General features: G+C 42.6%; 2 protein-coding genes across 2 annotated transcripts; one reads left to right on the plus strand and one right to left on the minus strand. All coding sequences in view use genetic code 11, as the record gives it.

Moving 5' to 3' along the window:
* Positions 1 to 5,939: 5,939 nt before the first annotated feature.
* Positions 5,940 to 8,209, plus strand: EGR_02692 (Integrator complex subunit; the record flags this gene model as incomplete). Its single annotated transcript, XM_024491941.1, has 11 exons — positions 5,940 to 6,098; positions 6,134 to 6,207; positions 6,240 to 6,351; positions 6,388 to 6,576; positions 6,636 to 7,025; positions 7,069 to 7,236; positions 7,273 to 7,579; positions 7,621 to 7,697; positions 7,745 to 7,890; positions 7,939 to 8,077; positions 8,150 to 8,209. The coding sequence occupies 11 exons, from the start codon at positions 5,940 to 5,942 to the stop codon at positions 8,207 to 8,209; spliced, it is 1,821 nt and encodes a 606-aa protein (XP_024353756.1).
* A 231-nt stretch (positions 8,210 to 8,440) lies between these two features.
* On the minus strand, positions 8,441 to 20,764 carry EGR_02693 (MLX-interacting protein; the record flags this gene model as incomplete). The annotated part of the gene is made up of 7 exons (XM_024491942.1): positions 8,441 to 8,606; positions 9,434 to 9,682; positions 10,823 to 10,856; positions 12,125 to 12,390; positions 15,860 to 16,776; positions 19,214 to 19,304; positions 20,712 to 20,764. The coding sequence occupies 7 exons, from the start codon at positions 20,762 to 20,764 to the stop codon at positions 8,441 to 8,443; spliced, it is 1,776 nt and encodes a 591-aa protein (XP_024353757.1).
* Between the last annotated feature and the right edge of the window lie 307 nt (positions 20,765 to 21,071).

Here is a 21,071-nt window from a genome sequence, read left to right on the forward strand (position 1 = left end):
AAACAACAGAGTAACGAGTGGGGCAACCAGCCACCTTCGGTGGGTGTGTCTGCTCGCTTATTTCTTTTCACGTTGACCTACATCCGGCTTTCAAGCGGAATTGAGTGTCTATTCAAGCTTTTGAACCGACGACCGAGTAAATTCACGTCATGCAGCATAAGGGGACCTTACGGAGGAAGTCCTCTCCCGGAAAAGGACCCAGGATCTGGTCACGCGTTTCATGAGCAGGGGAATTTCGTTACTTAAGCGGTTCGATGATGCGGGCCTGTTTACGAACCTGTGGCTTGAGCAGCGTTATTAATTCTTCGTAATTTTGAGCTAGTGAACGACTCAAAAGTTCACAAAGGAAGTTCAAAGGCAAGATTCTTAATGCAGGTAATGGAGGAAACATGTGTAGAATAGTAAATCTGCAAAGCTATGCATCATTTCTTTGATTTTAAAAATTTGCTTATTCGGTTTTTTAAGCGGCCAAGAGAACGCAAGGCAATTTCTGGACAGGAGTTTACCAGTGGTGGAAATGAGTGTCTACACGCCTGAGTCATACATCAAGCCAGATCCAGTGGGTTCCGGAGGAAGGGGAAGTGGGAGGTATGGCGAGGAGGGGGAAAGAGGGGAAGCAACTTCAGGCACGGTGGGACTGCACGCGAGTGTGCCTGGGTGTGTGGTGACTCAGGTATCGTTCCCTCTCCCCCTCTCTCTCTCCTTCTGTCAAGGCCATTCGTTGGGCGTTTGAGTCATGCATGTAGTGTGACTCAACGACAAAACGGCAGCCGCTGCCGTAGGGTTGGGACAAAAAATGCGTGGTCTTCGCCCGTGAACGCATGGATGGATAGGAAAGAGGAGGATTTTGCACTGCATGAATGCGGAGTCCCTACAATGGGCCTCTTTGTTGTTGGCGTGTGATGGATTTTGTGTCTGCTATGGTGTTGACCCGTGCGTACTACCTGTCTTACTGCTGTCTGCATAATTTGGTTGGGATAAACAAACACATTTGCAATGGGTACTTCGAGATTAACACCTGAAGTGAATCCGAAGCTAGCCTTTATCTTTTCAATTTGAGGAGCTGAAGTGACCTGTTAGCCCAATCTGCCTACTACAGGTGGCCGACTACCAGCAAACACCGACTTAAGACTGACTTGTTGCGTCGGCGATAACTTTATCAAGAGGTTATTTGGAGGAAAAAGTTGCCCGAAGAAGTAACTGTGCCAAACAAGATTGGGAATCAGAAAAGTGCAAAAAACGGGCTCCGAATTCGCAGACCAAAAGGTGGTTTATAATGCACATTTATTAAATGGGCAGACACAAGCACGGGTCCAGGAATTAGCTTCATGCTATCAGGGGAATACTTCAGACGCATTAGAAATATTGATAAACTAGCAGAATTTGGAGGCATTCGTGCTAGGACTGGCAGGCTATTTGGACTAAGCAGCGAATTTAGATGCAGTAAAATGGCCACTTTAAACTGGACCTAATCGGTAGCTTTTTTGACCTAAGTGACGGATTCAACGAAGTGCCGATGGAAATACGTCCTTGACTGTCTGAGTTTGCCTGTGAAAAATAAAACGGAACATGCTCTGTTGTGTTGTTACAATATAACACGAATTTTCAGTAATTTTTGACTAATTCAACTACTTCTCCAAAGCTAATCAACTTTTTATTCTCCCACATGACCAACAACAGTCTACATTCCATTTAAACGCAAATTGGGCTGTTTCTAAAACGATTTTAAGCAGCCGGCTATCGCAACTTGAGAACAAACATCGCATAATTGTGATGCCAGGGCGATGTGTGACAGTCGGGGCGTCATTTTTAAGCCGCCCTGGAAGCGTTACCAGAAATGACCCCATTAAAGAAAACTTATCTCTTCGAAACAGCAACTTTGAGACGTTAAGGCCCCAGAATTTTCCGGTAGTTAAGGTGGTGGAGAAACGTCCACGCCGTCTTCGTCGACAGACAGAAGAGGGGGAGGGAGAAGGTGAGAGATGGGTGGCTGAGTCACGGGATGCAAAAAAGAGACAAAACTTGCGTGCTGCGCGAAAACCCATATCCGCGCATGCGCCAACCAAGTCGGCGAGGCCCCCGTGAGTGCGTATCCTCGGTGTGTTAAAGGAATTGGGGGGGGGGGGGGAAGGTGGTTAAGGCGATGGGGAGGAAGGCGGAGGGAGTGAGATTAATGGCGAACAAGCCCAAAGGAAGACAGCGCGTGACGACTGAAGGCCTAAGGCCTTTGTTCGGCTAGTGCGAATAGACCCTCGTGCAATGAAGGACTCTTTCACCAGTTTTAAAAGAGAAGTTGGCGAAAGTGTAGCCTGTCTGGCTAACCGACGTAATATAACTGAATGGTGTTGGCTTTATTTGCATAGCTAACAACACGAGCTCTTCAGTCTCTGTTGTTTTCGTTCACCATCCTAGTATCATGGCGTTTCGCCCATGTCAATTCTGTTATCAGCTAACCAGTCATTCTGCATATTTAAGGTAGAATTCTTCTCAGGTCTAGACATACTGTGGGGTCTTGATGAAGGTGTCAAGCAACAATGAGGGCGCGTCATCCAAATGAAGAGGAATCACGATTTTTTAGACCAATTACTTAATCTAGACGTCATAGAAGAAGGAAAATTCTATGTCTAGCTGAACCGGTGAGTTTCGAAACAAGAGGACTACCAAAGTCTCATGCACTTGTGGCAATCATCTCACAATCCTGAAGTTACTCTAGCTTTGAGCTATGCAAAATTTTTCAGCATGGGGCCACCTTCGGTATTTATAAGATATGTGAATTGCATTGGTAGATGATGCCGCCTTACTAGCATAGCGGCCGAATGGAAGCCTAGCAGAGGTGTGATTGTTGAGTATTAACACTAAGATGCCAATTAAAATTGTGTGGTTTATTGAATTCCAGCGTTCTTACAAATAGTTATTGGGGCATGCAATGTGCTCGCCGTACGACGCTGATCCGCTTTGAGTAGTACAATGCCTGTGAACACTCACACCGCAGTTCGCGAAAAGGAGGCAATTAATGCTTTAATAGAACCCACAATATGCATTACTGGCACTGGGATAAGATGTCCTTTAGTCTAGATGCAAAATCAACATGTGATCTTTGACTCCTGCTTCTGACTTGTGGAGGATTATTAAAGCCACCAAGAGAACACAGAAAACCGACGAAGGGGATTGTTGGAGGAGGGCCATGTAACCTAACTATATCCGTCTGCGTAAATTCCGGCCGCCATCTTGCAGCTCCGCCTATGTCACATCCGCTAAAAGCCGCCCACCAAACTTTCTGCGCAATCATAATGAAGTCGCGTCCAGAAGTGCAACCTCACAGGGTCTTCACGAAGCACCCGGGTCACTCAGTACCATACACAGATTCTCTCAAACAAAATGTAGTTTTTAATTGTCGGTTAATCTAAACACAACCCTACTCTCTCTCTCTCTCCCTCTGAGGTAAGGTAAACACATACAATGGCATGCACACACGCGCCGATGCCTTTCACGGCGCAATCAATACGCTACGCTGGTCTGGCATACCATCCGTGCGTGCTTGAGTGGATGGATGGCAGAACAGCTGCCTTAGGCGACGCGAGATAAGGACTGGCCCAACCTACTATGCACGGCGCAAAAGTGCACAAAGTCCTTTTGTAGTGGACCGTGATCAGGTTGTGCCATTAGTTTGAGCTCATCAGACCCTTAATTTTAGCATAAAATTTTTGCAGCAATAAGAGTTATGTAGAGGAGGCGACCGAGGGCTTGGCACAGAGGCGTAAAAGCAGCTACGACTGTACTGCAAAGTTGTTATAAAGTCGCCCTGGTGCCTCATCTATTGCGTATTCTACTGTCGGTTAGGCAAATAACAAAACAACATTGTTACACAACCTGCCTAGCAAGTCAATAAGAATAAGCAATTGTATTTGAAACAGACGCACAACAATGCAATGTAACTTATTTGAAACTTTTGATTGCATATTCCAAACAAACCTATGAAAAAGTTTGCTTCCGCGACCCGATTGCAGTCATGTATAGCAGCGGCGTGCCAAAGAACCTAAAAGCTGTCTTTTGAAGTGTTGCACATGGTATTGAACGTTTACCATACTATGCACACACCTCCCATTGAGTGCTTGAGCAACCTCTCTCGACTGAGGTCATTTTTGCAGATTTTTGCAAATTGAGCTTCTTGACTTTTTTGCCTTAAATGGAGCAGGAAGCTAGCTAGAAGCCTAGTACTCAAAGGGAGCCTTTTTCTATGGCGCCAGCAGTACTTTTGTGATGGCAAATGATTATGAATAGACATAGGTAAAATGACTCTAAAAATAATGCCAACAGATGAAAGTTTTCCTTAAACCGACTCAATCAAAACAGTCAAGGACTGTTGCGGCACATTGAACCTCGACGTCGACTTGTCAACATGTAATAAAACAAAAACTGAATCCTTTCCATAAACTCTAGAAATCATGTGCTTTTGAAAAATAAGAAATATGAAACAAAAAACCAGTTGCTAATTTCCTTCCTTAATTTGAAGCCATCTCTTTCTAGATTTTGAAATAGATGTTCAGGTTGATTAAAGTACAATTTGTTAACACCTTTCCGATTATTATAGTCATAAAAGATCTGGAGACAAAACTGGAAAATTGGAGAGCTTAAAAATGCTGCTTTGCGTACATAGCCACTACGATGGCGAGTCACGATCTGTACAGACTAATACCAAACAGTCTCTAAGGTAAATTAGAACCCCATGGAATTGGTAACGTAAACTCTCCGCTAAATCGACGCACTAGTAAGTGAAGTGGGTATGCTACGTACGCACAAAATGCAATTCATCATGGCGAAATAAGTCACCATCAGGTGCACCAAAGAATATTGTGGTGATGCACTGTTTATGCTTGCGTTCCGATGAAAACACTTTTTGATTACTACAAAATACCCATTTATTTATCAAATGCAGCTACAAACAAAAACATATGGGGAAAAGTAGTACAGATGCAAAAAAAAGACTCGCGTTGACACTAAGGACTACCTAGATAAAAACACCAGATACAACAATTGAGGGTTCACTGGCGTTACCAATAAAGTATAAGTAGGGTTATTTTTATGGTAAGCTCAAAGAACGACACAATAAAATTTCGCGAAGCATAAGGTGGATCTAATGCGGTATACTATTACAGATTTGGGTAAATAAAGCTATGTCAAACTTGTTCATCTGCGTTAATTAAAATAATCCTTTTTAATAAAACCTGCCTTTTGGTGTCGGCGACCGAAAATGTGGGAAATGTGACCTCTAAATAACTAGAATTTGTGAAACGCAAATGCCACGTCAGTGATAAATAAAGAAATAGTTCGGCCCTTGACAGTGGCAATGGCCACATTGAAGTGGAAAAGAGTATAAGGAAGAAGACTCATTAATAACAATTTAGAGTGCATAACCTCCAAACGCAACTAAAATGTATCATTTGCGTGCGTAAAATACATCAGATCCTAATGTTTGGGTAAAAATAGTAGGATAGATAGCTGTCATTGTTTTCATTTCGGATTTACATAATGCAGGAAGGCCTACCATAAAACTGCACTTTTAACAGCCGTCCCAGCAAAATCTATGCACGATAAAATGCTTTTTTACAAAGAAACCATATGTCCTAAAAGTACACGAAAAACATCGGTTTTGATCCTAATTCTAGTGTGAGAACTGCAAACTTTGCTGTGGCGCCACAAAAAAACACATTTAATGTTTGCATTAAATGTACGCTGAATTCCGGAAAGTGACACTTCTTGAAAATTGATAATCAATTTAATAATTTTTCACGTTGTGGATATATAGACTAACTGATAAGCGTTGACCAATAGAAACGCAAAAAGAAACGGCGCAATTTGTGAAAGTCCGGGTAGAATTCAAGAGCGTTAGTCAATAGAATTGTCTGGGTCACTGGCAGTCTGGGTAACAAACTACCATTATGACAGATATAAGAGTGATCCCCCTCGGTAAGACAAAGTGTCATTATGTGACGTGTAAAGGTGCCGGTCAGGATGTAGGCCGAAGCTGTATCTTGGTTTCTCTCGGTGGTAAAAATATAATGCTTGATTGTGGAATGCATATGGGTTATAACGATGAAGTTTGTGCCACTTAATGTTTAGTTTCATTCTTAAGCGTCGCTTCCCTGATTTTTCTTTTATTGTGCAAAAACATGACCTGACTGAGTACATTAACTGTGTCATTATAAGGTAACTTAGTGTTAGTATAATGCAACTTCCAGTCACTTTCATCTTGACCATTGTGGTGCTTTGCCTTATATGACGGAAATGGTTGGTTACAATGGCCCGATTTATATGACACATCCTACTAAAGCCATCTGTCCGATTTTACTGGTAAGCTTTTCTCTTCTCAGGACTTGCCCGCCCTAGGATGATTACCGTCGTATCAGTGTTGAAAGACGAGGTGAACAAAATTTTTTTACTGCTGAAATGATCCATCGCTGCATGAGGAAGGTGAAGTGCGTTTACCTCCATCAAGCTGTAAGAGTCGACGACGAGATTGAGATTCAGGCCTTCTACGCAGGTCACGTGCTGGGTGCTGCAATTTTTCATATCAAGGTGGGCGATAGGTCTTTATTGTACACAGTAAGTTAGAAATCAACTAATTTAGCTACCAGGGTGACTATAACATGACTCCGGATCGGCATTTGGGTGCCGCATGGGTTCCAAGATGTCGACCCGATTTATTGATAACGGAGACCACCTATGCCACTACCATCCGCGATTCTAAGCGTGCCAGGGAGCGCGAATTTCTCGAAAAGGTTCACTCACGACTTGATGCTGGTGGAAAAGTTCTCATTCCGGTTTTCGCTCTAGGCAGAGCGCAGGAACTCTGCATCCTTCTCGAAACCTACTGGGAACGAATGAACCTCTCATTCCCCATCTTCTTTTCTGCCGGAATGGCTGAAAAGGCGACGGAGTTTTACAAGTTATTCATCTCATGGACAAGTCAGAAAATTAAGGAGACCTTTGTGGAGCGCAACATGTTTGACTTTAAGCACGTCAAGGTAGGATACCTTGTGCGATCATTGCTTGTGACACAATATTCAGCATCTAACTCCAGAAGCTGTGGATCAACCAGGTCCAATGGTGGTTTTTGCAACTCCGGGTATGCTTCACGCCGGTCAATCCTTGCACATATTCCGAAAGTGGGCTCCAGATCCTAAGAATATGGTCATTATTCCCGGTTACTGCGTCTCGGGCACTGTTGGCTACAAGGTGGATCGGTCTCTTGATCTGATGCGATTTTTTTAGATCCTAAATGGAGTGAAACGACTAGAATTTGATAAGCAGATACTAGAAGTGTGTATGCGTGTGGAGTATCTCTCTTTTTCTGCTCATGCCGACGCTCGTGGAATAATGCAGCTCATCTCGCAGTGTCGTCCCGGTCACGTCCTCCTGGTGCATGGGGAAGCCTCCAAGATGGAATTCCTCAAAAGTCGCATTGAATGTGAGGCGGGGCTAGAGTGTTCCATGCCAGCCAACGGGGAAATAGCTCTTATACCAACACGGCCACGCTTCGAAGTGGTCGCGTCGGTGGATTTGCTCAAGAAAACCATCAGTGAGCTGCCATTGGGTTGGTGTTGATGTGCTACATTTTAGGTGAAAATTCCATTTTACGCAAGGCAAAAGATAAGCAGTCTCTTTTCAAGGCTGGTGTTGTCGTGAGGGCTGATGAGGTTTGTATGATGGTCTTTCAACAATTACGAATTTTTGTTATTTTTAGTCACGAGGGATCCTAATGAGTCGGGAGGCAGCATTGGCTAGTGTCGGTCTGAAGGAACATGCGGTGCTGTTCACGTCTGTGCACGCGTTTGCTTCAACAGAACCGATTGAGACACTTTTAAAGCGCGCTATGACACTGTGTCTTGTGTAGGTCATACCTTTTTGGCTTTTGATTAATCTACGTTCGGCTGTTAGACTTGTGCCGAAGGAGAAAATAGATACCGAGGATTCGGGGCTGGCTCTCTTCAAGCGAATTTTCATTGATTTTGAATCACCTCCCACAAAGAAAGGCGAACAGAATGACATTCTCCTACGGGTCACGTTTACACTTCAGGTGACGGAAAATTCGAATAACAAATACTCACTGAAGAATGCTGAGAGGTATTTATCAAGTTTTGTTTTTCAGGATGAAGACATGGGCACGAAGATATTTTCGAAATTGAGAGACGCCTTTACACGAACGTAGCTGTGTGGACAGGTTGTACCGCTTGTACGCAAAGGATTATTTTTTTACAAATTCTTGATTTTAAAATTGCGTTTGGAAAAATGCTTATCAAGTGGTCCTGTTTTGGCAAATCAGGGCATGCTGCAAGTCCAGCGACCCATCACAATTTGTTTACTCTAAGAGAAACTACTTGGAAATTAGATCGGTTGCTGGTGTCCATAATTTGATTCTTCTAGTCCTCAAACCCACTGTCTAAATCGACTGCTCAAAATTGAATGTGAAGTTGTCAGCATCCCCGCTTTTATTTTGTGCATTCTTGGCAGGCTGATTTCCGTCTAAGCTGCGTTGCTGACCTCGGAGCCTTCCAGTCTCCTGCGATTTGGCCCACAAAGTGGCGACATGAATTCCACCCGCGGTACTGTACATCGATAGTAAAACGGGTTCAATGCGCAAAGATCGTGCACCCAAGGCACCGTGTTGATAGTAGGTGCAAACGGATTCATCGCGAATGAATAAATCCCCAACTTTGCTGGCTGGACACTACTCCAGAACGTTCCGACAGTTTCCTGTGGTTAAACATAATTAGAAGACTACTTATTCCACCTAGCAAGCTGGCCTAGCGTCAACTTCAAGGGAGAGCTGTAAATGGTCTGTACCACGGCCGAACCTGCGTCAGCGACCAAACACCCAGAACACTGTGTAAGCCATCGCTACTGCCTCCAAATAACCCAAAAAGGTTAATGTGTTTGCTGAAGAATTTTAGAAGAAGCCAATCACCCTAACCCAGATGTTTCAATATTCTAGTAATGGCGACTAATAACTTCATAGTTTTTCTAATCTTTTTTAAATAAAATGGAAGCCCAGGTAAGAACTCGGGATGCCGCATGTATGGCATTGGTAAGACACGCTTTAATAACCAGATGGCCCCACTGTGATCAGGTTGATTTCAGAAAATAGGCGAAGTAAAACCAAAGACATTAGAATGAGTGGGGCTGATAAAAGAAGCGCTTTTAGTAACACACACTGCTGCCTCTCAGGCTCTTCAAATATTACGTACTCGGTATGCGTTGAAAGAAATATGTAATGTTTGTGTGGGTGAATGGGAAATGGAGACAGGCAGTAAAAATAACAACACGATTCGGCTCGGTTCATTACCTCGGTGTGGTGAGTTACATGGCAAGAAATCAATAGCACCATCATTCATAAAAAAGCGGGGCAAATGTACAAAGAAACGTAGAGACGGACAAAAGAGCAATGGAGAGTAGATTATCAAAAGTAGTAAGTAGCGCCCTGCTAGAGATGTGGCAGAAAGGTGGTGGTAGTGGAAGTTGAGGAGGAAGAGGCAGGCTGAGAAAGGTTGGGAAGGGGTGGGGAGAAATGCGGTACCGAAGAGGGAGAGGTGGAGGACCTGGAAGTTGTGGTGGCGGTGGAGAAGGATAGCGAAGACGGTGGTGGGGATGATTGGAAAGCCAAACGAGAGGCTGCTTCGCGTGCCTGTTGGGGGAGAAGGTTGGGCTGTTGCAGCACGTTGGTTGTTGTGCTCAAGCTGCAGAGCGCTTGCATAACAACTGAAAGTCAGGAAAGGGTCACCTGGAACACTTCTACTAGGGATTCCTGTACAATGCTTTCTCCACAGTAATAAGGAAGCAACATCAAATGCACCGTCGCTATCGTTTCGGGTACCAAAGTCCTGCCCTATGAAGTGACTTTATGTCTAAGACCGAAAGCTTCCCACATTTTGCCCCAGCTCCCAAAATGCAACATTGATACAAGTGACAAAACAAGGAAATACATTTTTGACAGTTGACCAATCAAGTTAGCGTCCATTAACAGACAAAACAATGCTGGTATGATGGAGTAAAATTTGGTTGAAATAGGGTATATATTGACGACCTTATAGGCTTGGAATGGAGTTGCGCAACACGGATTCCTTTCGAACGGTCTACCAGAAACACAAAATGCAATCTGAGTGTTTTGCATTGACACAATGAAGTCTAGTGATGGGAGCATTAAGAGGCACCAAAAATAGTCAAAACAGCCATTACTGGAGCAATTATCAATGGAAGAGGATTAATCATAAAAAAGAAGGCTGAGTTAAAAGGAGGAGAACCATACTAAACTAGCTTCTGGTTGGCAAACAAGAATAGTATTTCAACCACATGATATAGATACCACTTGTTTTGCCCTGTAAATCCTTCGTTACATCATCAGGTTTTAATCATAATCATAAGTGGTGGAGAAAAAAGACCGAACAGTCTTGATAACCCAAGCTTAGTGGGAAAACGCCTACTTGAGGCTCGGGATGACCATTTGGTGAATGTGACAAACCAATCAGCTCACACTGCACCATTTACGGGACCCTAAATCATCGAATTACCAGATAAGACGAAAGTTGACAACGAAGACTACCAAAAGATATGCGAATGGAACGTCCTTCTAGACAGTTACAACCGATCAATCACTACTGCGGCTGATCATTCAACGCAAGGAATTGCAGGTATGTTCTCCAAACTTTTTGTAGTCATTGCTATTTAATATGCATTTTCGATGCTAATATCGTAATTTACCTACATTTAGTGCAGAAACAAAGTGTAATTCGATGTATTATAATGAATAAAAGCATACTTAGGTAACCTTGTCACTTGCATAGATACGACAACACTGACGCCTAAAATAAAGGAACATGAAGGCACTACGAACAGGGGAACACCAATGCCCGCACGTATAACCTTACTCGAAATTATCATCCCCTTAAGTGGTGCCTGTACAAACGTTAATACAACTTTCAAATACCTATAACCAAAAACGTACTCTTAGCTTTCATCGTTTCGAATTGGTGTACAAATGCTCCATGAAACACCGCTAGCACTTGCTGGCAAAATATTAGACGGATGGCAGGCTCATCTATTGCCTAACTTGATTTTTTTTCTAACAAGCAACATTTTTAATGAACGACAGCCTAAGGTTTCGAGGAAACCCATTTTGATCAAACTTGCAAAACTTTTCGAGTAGGATTTACGAGTTAAGAGGAGCAACTCAACATGAATTTTACACCTACTTATGTCCGTACTACTCAATTACAATTCAGCATACTTTGGCTCCAATTCACACACTGCATGCCCGCTTCAAAGGAAAACAATTATTATTATCTAATTTCAAGATTCCCAGGGCCGATTTATGACATGCGAAGCGAATATTGCTGTAAAATACGTCTAAGCCTACTAGGTTCATAAGGCCGTTCAAAATCATATTTAACTAAATCGTACTATTAACAGTAAATAGTTATTACCCCTAAATCTTGCAATCACCTATGAATACTTCACGAAATAGTTTTGGGTCGACTTAATTAGAAATTAACTGGTAGTTGGAAATCCGAGCTGGTTGACTGAGTGTGGAAATTGCTACAAAACATCCTTCTTCCGATACACACCCGAGTGCAATAGTCCAGAAAGTGTTATTTTCACCGTATCCCAAAGTACCTTCTAGCACTTTCCAGGACGCTTTATTGCTGAAGAAAGCAAATTCACCATGAAATAGGTGAAAAAGGCACACATTCACACTACTTAATATTCCTATCCTTAATCTAGAAAATAATGCATCGATTACAAGAATGAATTTTTATTCAAGCATTCTACATCTTATACGAGGGTTTTACTAGATAGGGGTCCAACCACGATCCACTAGGATTCATTTGGTATTCATGCATCAGATACTTCACAGTCAACGTGTTTGTAAAGCTTCTCCAAAATGATCTTGTTTTAATAAATGACGGCCTAATGCCCATGAGAGACTTCTCACACAGAATCCTCAAGCATCTCAAGGAAGATCCACAACCCACGCAGGATAAATTCGTTGCTGATTGAGCCAAAACTATGTAGTACGAAACGCCTGTTTCCAGATAATTAGATAGAGAAGAATAGGAGTGAGTTGACTTACGCTTTCGTAGCTGTGGCAAATCGCAGTGATCCTCCAACCAGCTGATCGTGGACCGTCGAAGGACTTCGCGGGAAGCTGAGCAGCAGACCTTCTCACAGTAGGTTTCGAAGACCTCTGTGAAGATGAGGCTGAAAATGTAGAACTTCCAGTTGGCCTCTGTCGCTGCGGCCACAAAATTACGGAACCAGACGCGTGCCACATTCTTCATGCTCTTCACCTGCTGCTTGGACATGGCCCCCGACGTGGGCAGCTTGTCGCAACATGCGCTGAAACGAGAGGAGGCAAGAAACGGTATTGTAGCCATGGCCGGAGGGCTTTGGCCGTCCCACCTGAGCTTCAACTGTTTCGCGCATAACCACGCTTCCGCTAGACATGCATGTCTAATAACACTTTTGAGGGTATCTTACAGGTTAAATCACGGTAGCTTTCATTCAATCATGCATCGATCCGTAGTGCTAATGTGCTATCATGCGAGACCATTCAACCCTTCTACGAGCCGGCTTCCAAAAACATCCGACTTCGCATGAAACCAGATATAGCAAAAAGTTCTTTATTTTGATGATATGTGCTACCACAGGGGCATTATCAATCCCAATGGCAGTCATATAAAGCCTTGTTCATGAGGCTTTTGGCCTGCATAAGTCGATGATAAACCATAGGACAGGTTCAAGGACAACTCAAGCGCTACAACAGAGTCGCTTCGTTTCCGTCGTGCACCTAAATGTTAAAAAAAAAACTATTTTATCCTAAATTTCCCATATTGTTGCGTTGAAAGCCCTTTAAACGACTGTTTCTGGGATAACTACTTTTGTTGAAATAGCAGAATACTAATTCCAGTCTCCCTTGATTTGGCCATCTGTGCTACCAGCCCCTCATCTCTGTGGCGCTCTAGAAATACAGCCATTCCTTCACATCTTTGTCTAAACATATCCAGAGGTAACCTGGGCACTAAGTTGATAATGAAGTGATATCATTCCTCCATTTTATATCGTTTTCATTTTAACGACTGAAGATGACCATGAACGAATTGATAAACTGGCTTCATGATATCTTGTTTACACCAATTCCACGGTGGCACAAGCATGTCAGACTAAGCATATAAACCGCTCTCTGGCTCGACGACAAAAATAAATCGTGAATGGGGTATGAACGCATGTACTGTGGTAAATTATTTGTAAGGGAGTTGACACGGTTAGTCTCCACAATCTATAATTAAACAAAGGGGTGCGAAACGAAATAAAGGAATTATAGACACACACAAGAGAACACCGCATCCTAGTTTCAACCGACGCAGATTAGCACGATAGTATCCGTTGTTGTCTGGAGGGAATGCTAAACATCAGACCGTTTTCATTCGGTGCGAATTCCGTCAGGATGTGTTTAACTTGAAGGAATCAGACGCTTTGGAAGTTACCAGTTAAGTTGTGAACTGGTCTTTGAATATCGTATACCTACCAACGAATTTTCAAAGTTTAAAACTTCAAAAGTTGCACCTGATATGGAAAATTAATGCTTGGTAATGCTTCGATTATTTGTTTAACTGTACGCTTCGGTTTTAGTGACACTTAAGGCTTTGCCTTCGTACTTCCGCTGGGCGGTATGGCCTCCGGGCTATATTAGTAGCCGCCCAGTCCCTCCGGAAGACTTCGGGAACCACACTGGCGGGACGGAAAAGCGAATCCAATACTAAAGAATACCGATCCTGTATTTTAATCCTGAATGCCAACTCTTAACGTGACGAAGGAAGGGTGTATGCTGCGGATGGAAGAGTCGGTGACGACTCCCAACAGAAGGACTGAAAATGACGTTTACCTTCGGCAACTACCCCAATCCCATGTTCTGCAGGAATGCTAATAACTGGAGCAACACTAGCTGTGAACCATCTAGAAAGGTTCGCTGAGCTGCCAATGGTATCTCTTTGAAGATGCAAAGAAATAAACCCGCAATACATCCCCCACCTCTGTACTAGATAGACTGAACTTAAAAAGAGATGGCTGAGTAGCACTGAAGTTAGAGCAATGTGGCGAGAAGGAACAAGTGCGAAACTGTATCCCCACAAAACTATATTAAATGCTGTCCCTTATTAAGTGACTCTGCTTTCAGGCCAGTGTTCTTACGACTATTGACGAACGTTTCCCCTTCCGCCAACAGAGTTCCCAAACAAGACAAAACTTCAGATCCAGTAAAATTGCCAAGAGGCATCAGCGTCGTTGCAATTCAATATCTTCTCTGCTGCACGCAAACTCGATGAGTGGTGCGGTTGACTCGTGAGTAAATTACCTTACAGCACCGACTGCGTTGTGATAGCTAATGCGGGAGGCTGACCAAGGGGAGCGTCGGGGACGACGCTCAAAAGAGGATAGGGACTATGTAATACTTTGATTATTCGTCTAAGTCTTTATTCTGGTTGTGCGGGCACTTAGAGCTCCGCCTTCGCACTTCGGCTGGGCGGAATGGTCTTCGGGCCCTCATCACTTCCGGAAGTCTCGGAGCGCCACAGCTATCTTTTATTGGTTTGAGAAGGTAGAATGACAAATACAATAGGTCACTCAAACAAGAATTGATTGTGAAATATGAACCGACTACCGAACACTGGACTAGCATCAAATAATAGGGTTCATGCTTCCGTATAATTGCAAAATTCATGGAAGACTATATAACTGACATGCATTAGAAAAACAACGGCGTATTATGAACCGATTGCTCATCCTTGAGAGTAACTTTTCAACCTATAATCAAGACGGATGTTAAAACTATCATTAAAATGATAGGGAAAGTGTTCAGAGAACAATGACTTTTTTGCAGGGTCCTTGGTGTAACCCTAATTTAAACGCTAACTCAAACCAAACACAAATGATATGGTTATGGTCAAACAACTTTTTAATAAAATGTTAAGGTAAAACCGCAAAATAAGACATTAGCAACAAGCGCCAAGGACACATAAATGCATTCCAAAATAGCTAACGGAGCAAAAAACGTAAAACTCGTTTACTGAGCTTAAATTCGAGTCAAGATACCGAATTCTGAATAAAAAATAAGTTTGCTGAGGTCATTCTAAACTACGGAAAGGTAATTGGTTTTCTGAACAAAATAAGTAATTGAATATAGAGTTTAACGTCAGGAGTCGTTTGCGTAATCAAAGATTTGCAGTATCCGGGTGAGATTCCGTTGGCACATGTGATTTCGCTTCGTTAGTCATAAAATACGACACTAAGACGTTAAAAGCCGATTAGAAAAAAAAACAACAATCCGACACATCAAAAAGCTCAGCGTTTTGGTGAAAAACATACTAGTGACGAAGATGACTGGAATTAAAATGGAAAATGAAAGGGATGTAGAACTGAAGCTGAATTGCATTCTTGACCAAGTAACTTCCGATTAAACCTTAAATAGAAGAATGAAATCCATGTAGTGTTCCTTTCCTCACACAATTAATTCGAAAGAAACAGGTTAATGCCTTCTGCCCTACGAGCTGCAGCGGAAATTCGCGGTAAAATGCTTTAAAATTACTTTGTGGTGATATCCATCTAGATTAGAATGAGAGTAATCCAATAGGCGTAAACGACATGGATATTCTTTAAAAGGCTTGAAGAATGCGCACGAAAATCTGCACTACATTGACTTTAAAACAAGTTTCATCGTTGTCCTACACAGCTGACATGACACACTCAGTTCACCTCCCATCTTCCTATTAAAGTATGAGAGGTCGGACATTTGTAAACGTTCTCAACTCACTTAACTGACTCCTGGAGACTATCCAGCTCCGCCCTAAGACGATTAATCTCCGCATCCAACTGATCACGAATCGCCCTCTGAGATCGAATCAACTCCGCACCATCCCTCAAAACCGCCGCTTTTGAGGTCTTCTGGTGATGAACGTGGTGGTTATGCTGTTGCTGCAAAGTTTGATGACCACTGGTCACCTTCCTCTCCCCTCCCAGTCTCTTCTCCTGGTTTTGCAGGACGAGCTCCTGCAATATCTTCAAGCTTGACTGCATACTCAGTCGCCTACGTTGCTCCGTGCTCGAAAGATGAAGGCACGCAGTGGTGGAAGCTTCTCCCTGTTCCGCAGAGGACGATTGACGGGGGGTAACCAAGAAGGCAGATTTGATGTCCTCATCATCGTCCTCATCGCCGGCACCACCCTCTTCCCCTTCAGTACCGGTGACAACATAGCTATCGAAGTCAGTGTCCTCATTCTCGTTTCCCTCGTCAAGTAACACTTCATCCTGCTCTTCAGGTTCTTTTAAGACTTCCGAGATTCCCAGTACTGTGGTGGCTGAAGGCGGCTTCACGGCGGACGCATCCTCCTCTCCAAAGTCCGAGGGCTCGTTGACAGTCGGGGGGAGAGGGCAGATAGTGTAGAGCTCCGGAGCGGAAGAGATGCTTCCTCCACAGAGCTTGGTGGATTCGGTAGGAGGTGGCAGGGGACGACGGTAGGGTGGTGGGTTCGGATGGTATTGGCTGCGACTGCGGCGGAAATGGGAAATGAGTTTCTGCGAGTCAGCACCGCGAGGAGCAGTGTAGGAAGCAAGGACCCGTGGTGCTTGGGGAGTAGCAGCTGCGGAAGAAGGAGGGGGAGGTGGTGGTGGTGGTGGAGCGGGGCATGATGGAGGGGGGCATGCGTTCGGCACTGGAAAATCGGTTATGCACTGAAACAAGCGGGAGAAAATTTAATTTTGCAAAGTGTTTCACACAAATTGCAGATCAAATTGATCTGTACCAAAACTACTCCACATGAAAAGATAATAAAAATCTTAGATAAAATTGGAATATGGAAGTAGAACCTAATAATGAGTGTGTAGGGTCTTCAAAACGAAGAAATAAAGTCCCTCTACATGCAGATTACAATCAGGAAAGTAAAAATACTTAACTGCAGGTGAATGCTAAGATATAATGAAAACGTCTGCAGCCCGTTTGCTACTGGAATGACAAGCATCTCATAGACAAAAATTAATTCCTAAAATAGAATAATAAAGATTGACTTTAAAGAGCTGTTCCATTACAATAAAAATTCTGCCGAAAAAGGGAAAGAAGTCGGTTTAGTAAAGGGAGGGATGAATTGCAGGCTCTTCTATTTTTCTTGTGGATGACTTAACCCTGCCTAATATTCAAAATATTTTCAAATAAAAGGGCACCCTTGATATCAAAACTCAGGTACAGAACTTAATAATGGATGGGCACAGAGGAGGGAATGTGACGAATGCAACACGAGGGTGGAAAAGGGTGGCCCTACACATGACGGAATGGACGATGCTTGATGATTACACGAATATTGATAACTTAGTACTAATTTAAGGTGAAGTTAAGAACGCAAATGACACTGGAAATACGCTAAAACACAGAGGGGAGTTCGGAAGCTCCGCGTTAGCGTATTTTAGACAGTAAGAAGGTAAGAGGTTTCCTCGAAAAAAAAGGTGTCCCTGAATCCGACAATCGTTCAAAAGGTATTTTATGGTCCGATTTTAAAGAAACTACAACGGAAAGTACAACTGTAAGGAGAGTAAGGTCGGAGTAGGGGAATAATGAAGAACCAAACTTCCTTCTAGAAAATTTACAAGAACGGATGGATTACGTAAATTAGCTAAAAACGATAGCTTCTGTCTAAAAAAACTATTAATTTTTTTTTATAAAGACAACTTTTGATGCTAAACTGAAATTGACGGTGGACTGATTCACAATTGTTCGAGACGACCGGAAAGTGTTCCAACCACCAAAAGTGGCTGAAATAGATTGAGTACAACTTAAGCTGAGTTGGTACTGTTTGCAAGTGGAGACCAAGGTATCAATGAAAGGAAATGGGTGACTAGATGGACAATGAACAAATTCTATGCCACAAATACGGATACTGGTTGAAGCAAACAAAACTAAACAAACCCTGACGTCGGGGAAGCGCCTCAAAGCACAAATAGTATGAGCTCCGAAGTGGAAGGACGCATTGATAACAATTTTTCTGTTAAAGCTTCTTGGGGAATCGATCAACGACGGTCTCATGGTACACAAGAGCCAATCAGAAAACAGAAAAAAAAAGGTTCTGGTAAACTATGTAAACGAAAAACGAGGATGTTAGATATTATTTTTGAAATCATCACTACTTTTCGAGGAAAGCTTCTTAAATTCAAATCGGAATTTTATATACTGTATCAAAATTACTGTCTTCTGGTGTTAATAGAAAACTGGCATTTTGCGTATGCAGTCGCCCTTCCACTAGGCGGCATGGCCTTCAGGCTTTTTACGACTTCAGGGGAGACTAAAAGCGTTTCGTAGCAAATTACATCATCAACGATCCGGTCTTGCCCGAATCATTCCTGTTCATAGGGTTTTAACATGTCGCTACCAGGGTCTTTCACGAGAAAAAACCGACTACCACGATGCAGATGTTTTACTATCCTAGTATGACAAAGCTACCAAAAAAATATAATTTATCTCAGATTAAACATACTTCACACCTACAGCATTGTATTAAACTCAACTGATTAGTCTGTGCCATAATTTGGTGCAGACCATTACCATAAATTGATAAAGAGTAGAAGTCAAAAGTCACGTATGGCGTAAGGTACAGATAAGGGAATGGGTGCTTTATATGTGTGCGAGGCTGGTAGCTAACCATGTTATAGAAAAATGCAAAATTTCTTACCAACAGTCTGGTAAGGGCATAGAACTATTAATCAATTTACACACAAAATAAGGCTAAAACAGCAGAATCTCATCAACCTAACATAAATTGCTGCAAACTATTCACATAATCACGTTTCACGATTACTCCATGAAGATCCAGGAACCGTAGAACTAGAATTTACAGAAAACCACACATATGTTCTAAATTAAAAGAGCCAAAGATTTTTTAAAAAAATTGATAACAAATGGGCAGTTGGAAAATCACAACTTAGCAGTGCTTTACTTTACATTACTAGGGCCGTGGAAATGGAGGCAAAAACGTCACTTTCGAGTTTTCTTCAGTGTCTAGTGATTTCTGCTCGAAACGGATGTTTTGTGATTCGAGGTAAATTCATAGGAAAAATCACTTAGATTCGCGATCGCAACTGTAAAACTGTTCGGCAGTAATGATGATGATGATGAAAGACCTACCAGGCCTGGACGATTGGTAGTTGTATTGTGACGATTCACTGAGATTAGGAAGACGGTGTTGCTGAAGGGTGTCGCAGACGGCCTTCGTCGGCTACAGAGGGAGCAGGAAACAATAAATTGGTTGTTAAGGTGGGGTAGACCTAATTTGGTGCTACAGTACTAATGACCCTACTTGGCTTAAACAAGATACGGAGCATGGGTGTGTAGACGCGTGACCTGTCTTTGTTTATACAGGTGATGGCATCCATTTACGAGAAATCACTGACACAAAACACACCTAGCTACCAGACCTATTTTGTCGTGTTTATGTGCCAGGATTAAGGCTACGGACACCCATTCCGAGAAAACCAAGATTGCAATTTATGTATAGCACCGCGGTCAGCAGTAGCTCGATACGAAGTCTGGTTTGAACAAATTTTGCTTTTTAAAATAACTAGTTTTCCGCAGTTTCAGTTGCATCAAATAAAATAAAGAGAATAGAATGAATTCACACGGTGAAATGGTAAAAAAATCCAGAAATTTCTTGCAAACCACCAATTTGCTTATCGAGCATACATATATAATGCGAACCAAAAAAAAGGAATTCCAATCAAAATAATAAGAAAACCTGGTTTAACATTCTCTGCTCTTTAAGAAAACTGCACCAAGCCTACTTCTGATGTGAAGGTTTAAATGTGTTCACAAAAAGTCTACCCATCTGCTATATTTAATAAAGGATTTGTTAAAACCTCAAATTACGGTACTGCCCCACACATTCTGTAGGGGCGGCATTAGCCAATAAGATCTAAAACACGCGATTAAAGGTTTCAACACATGAACTGAAGCGGTCATTCTGAGGCGATTGACATGCAATAAAAATGAGATGACGAAAGGTAACGTTATATTATCATCTGTGAAGAGCCCTGATCACAGCAAAAGAGAACTTTGAAAGGGGAACGGTGTTGACGTTGAAAACTAATACTTTTTACAAAAAGAAAGCCATTTCCCGTAACTCGGGCTTGTTTTTTTATTTGCAATACAAACTCCCTGCCATTTTGTTACATCGTACCTAGTTAATTAACTGAAGGACCACCTTTTGCTAAAATATGCTAATGGAGAAAGCGACTCCCCTTTACGGCTCAAAAGGTAACACCTTAAAGTATGAAACCGTAATAATTGATGCTGGCGGCAAAAGTAGGACTTATCGACTCAAATTCGCATTAATTTGCGTTGGTGTTAGGTTTTGTGCTCGGGGTTTGTTGAATGGCCTCCGCCAGAGGTGTCAAACCAGCTGCTAGTGCGAGGATTATAACAGTCAACCGTTCGGTCAGCCAGCCACAGGCAGTGAGTTTTGGCCTCAGAAAAAAACAACAAAGCACACTTTGTTTCACGCAACATGAGGCCTTCCTGGATGGATATGGATGCAAACTGCCGTCTCGCATATATAGGGAAAAAGTAAAGCCAATGAAATTCACACGACTGCTAGCCGTTACAGGCGATGGGATGGAAAGCAACGCACAATAAGAAGTCCTCAAAATCAACTACGCCTTTGTTAACTGTTTGAACTACCATTGCTAATCGTCTGGGAATGATAAAGCATTGCGCGTAATATATCTCCTAACTAATTTGTTCAAATTCTTGCCCCTTATGTTAACTCAAGTAATTACACTAATGCATTACTAACTACTCCCAGATTAAAAGAGCTTTCTACTCACCACTAGAAGATTTGTCACTGACGTTTACTATGTATGATACCAACGTTTCCCTTTTCCTTTGCAAGAACCCATAGGTGACTTTTATTCAAGATTGATCTGTTCCAATGTTGGCCGCAGGACAGGGAGGCTTCCTGAGCGTGATACATCATCACCGGAATCAACGT

Source organism: Echinococcus granulosus (assembly GCF_000524195.1).
Source record: "Echinococcus granulosus chromosome Unknown EG_S00012, whole genome shotgun sequence".
Lineage (NCBI taxonomy): Eukaryota > Metazoa > Platyhelminthes > Cestoda > Cyclophyllidea > Taeniidae > Echinococcus > Echinococcus granulosus.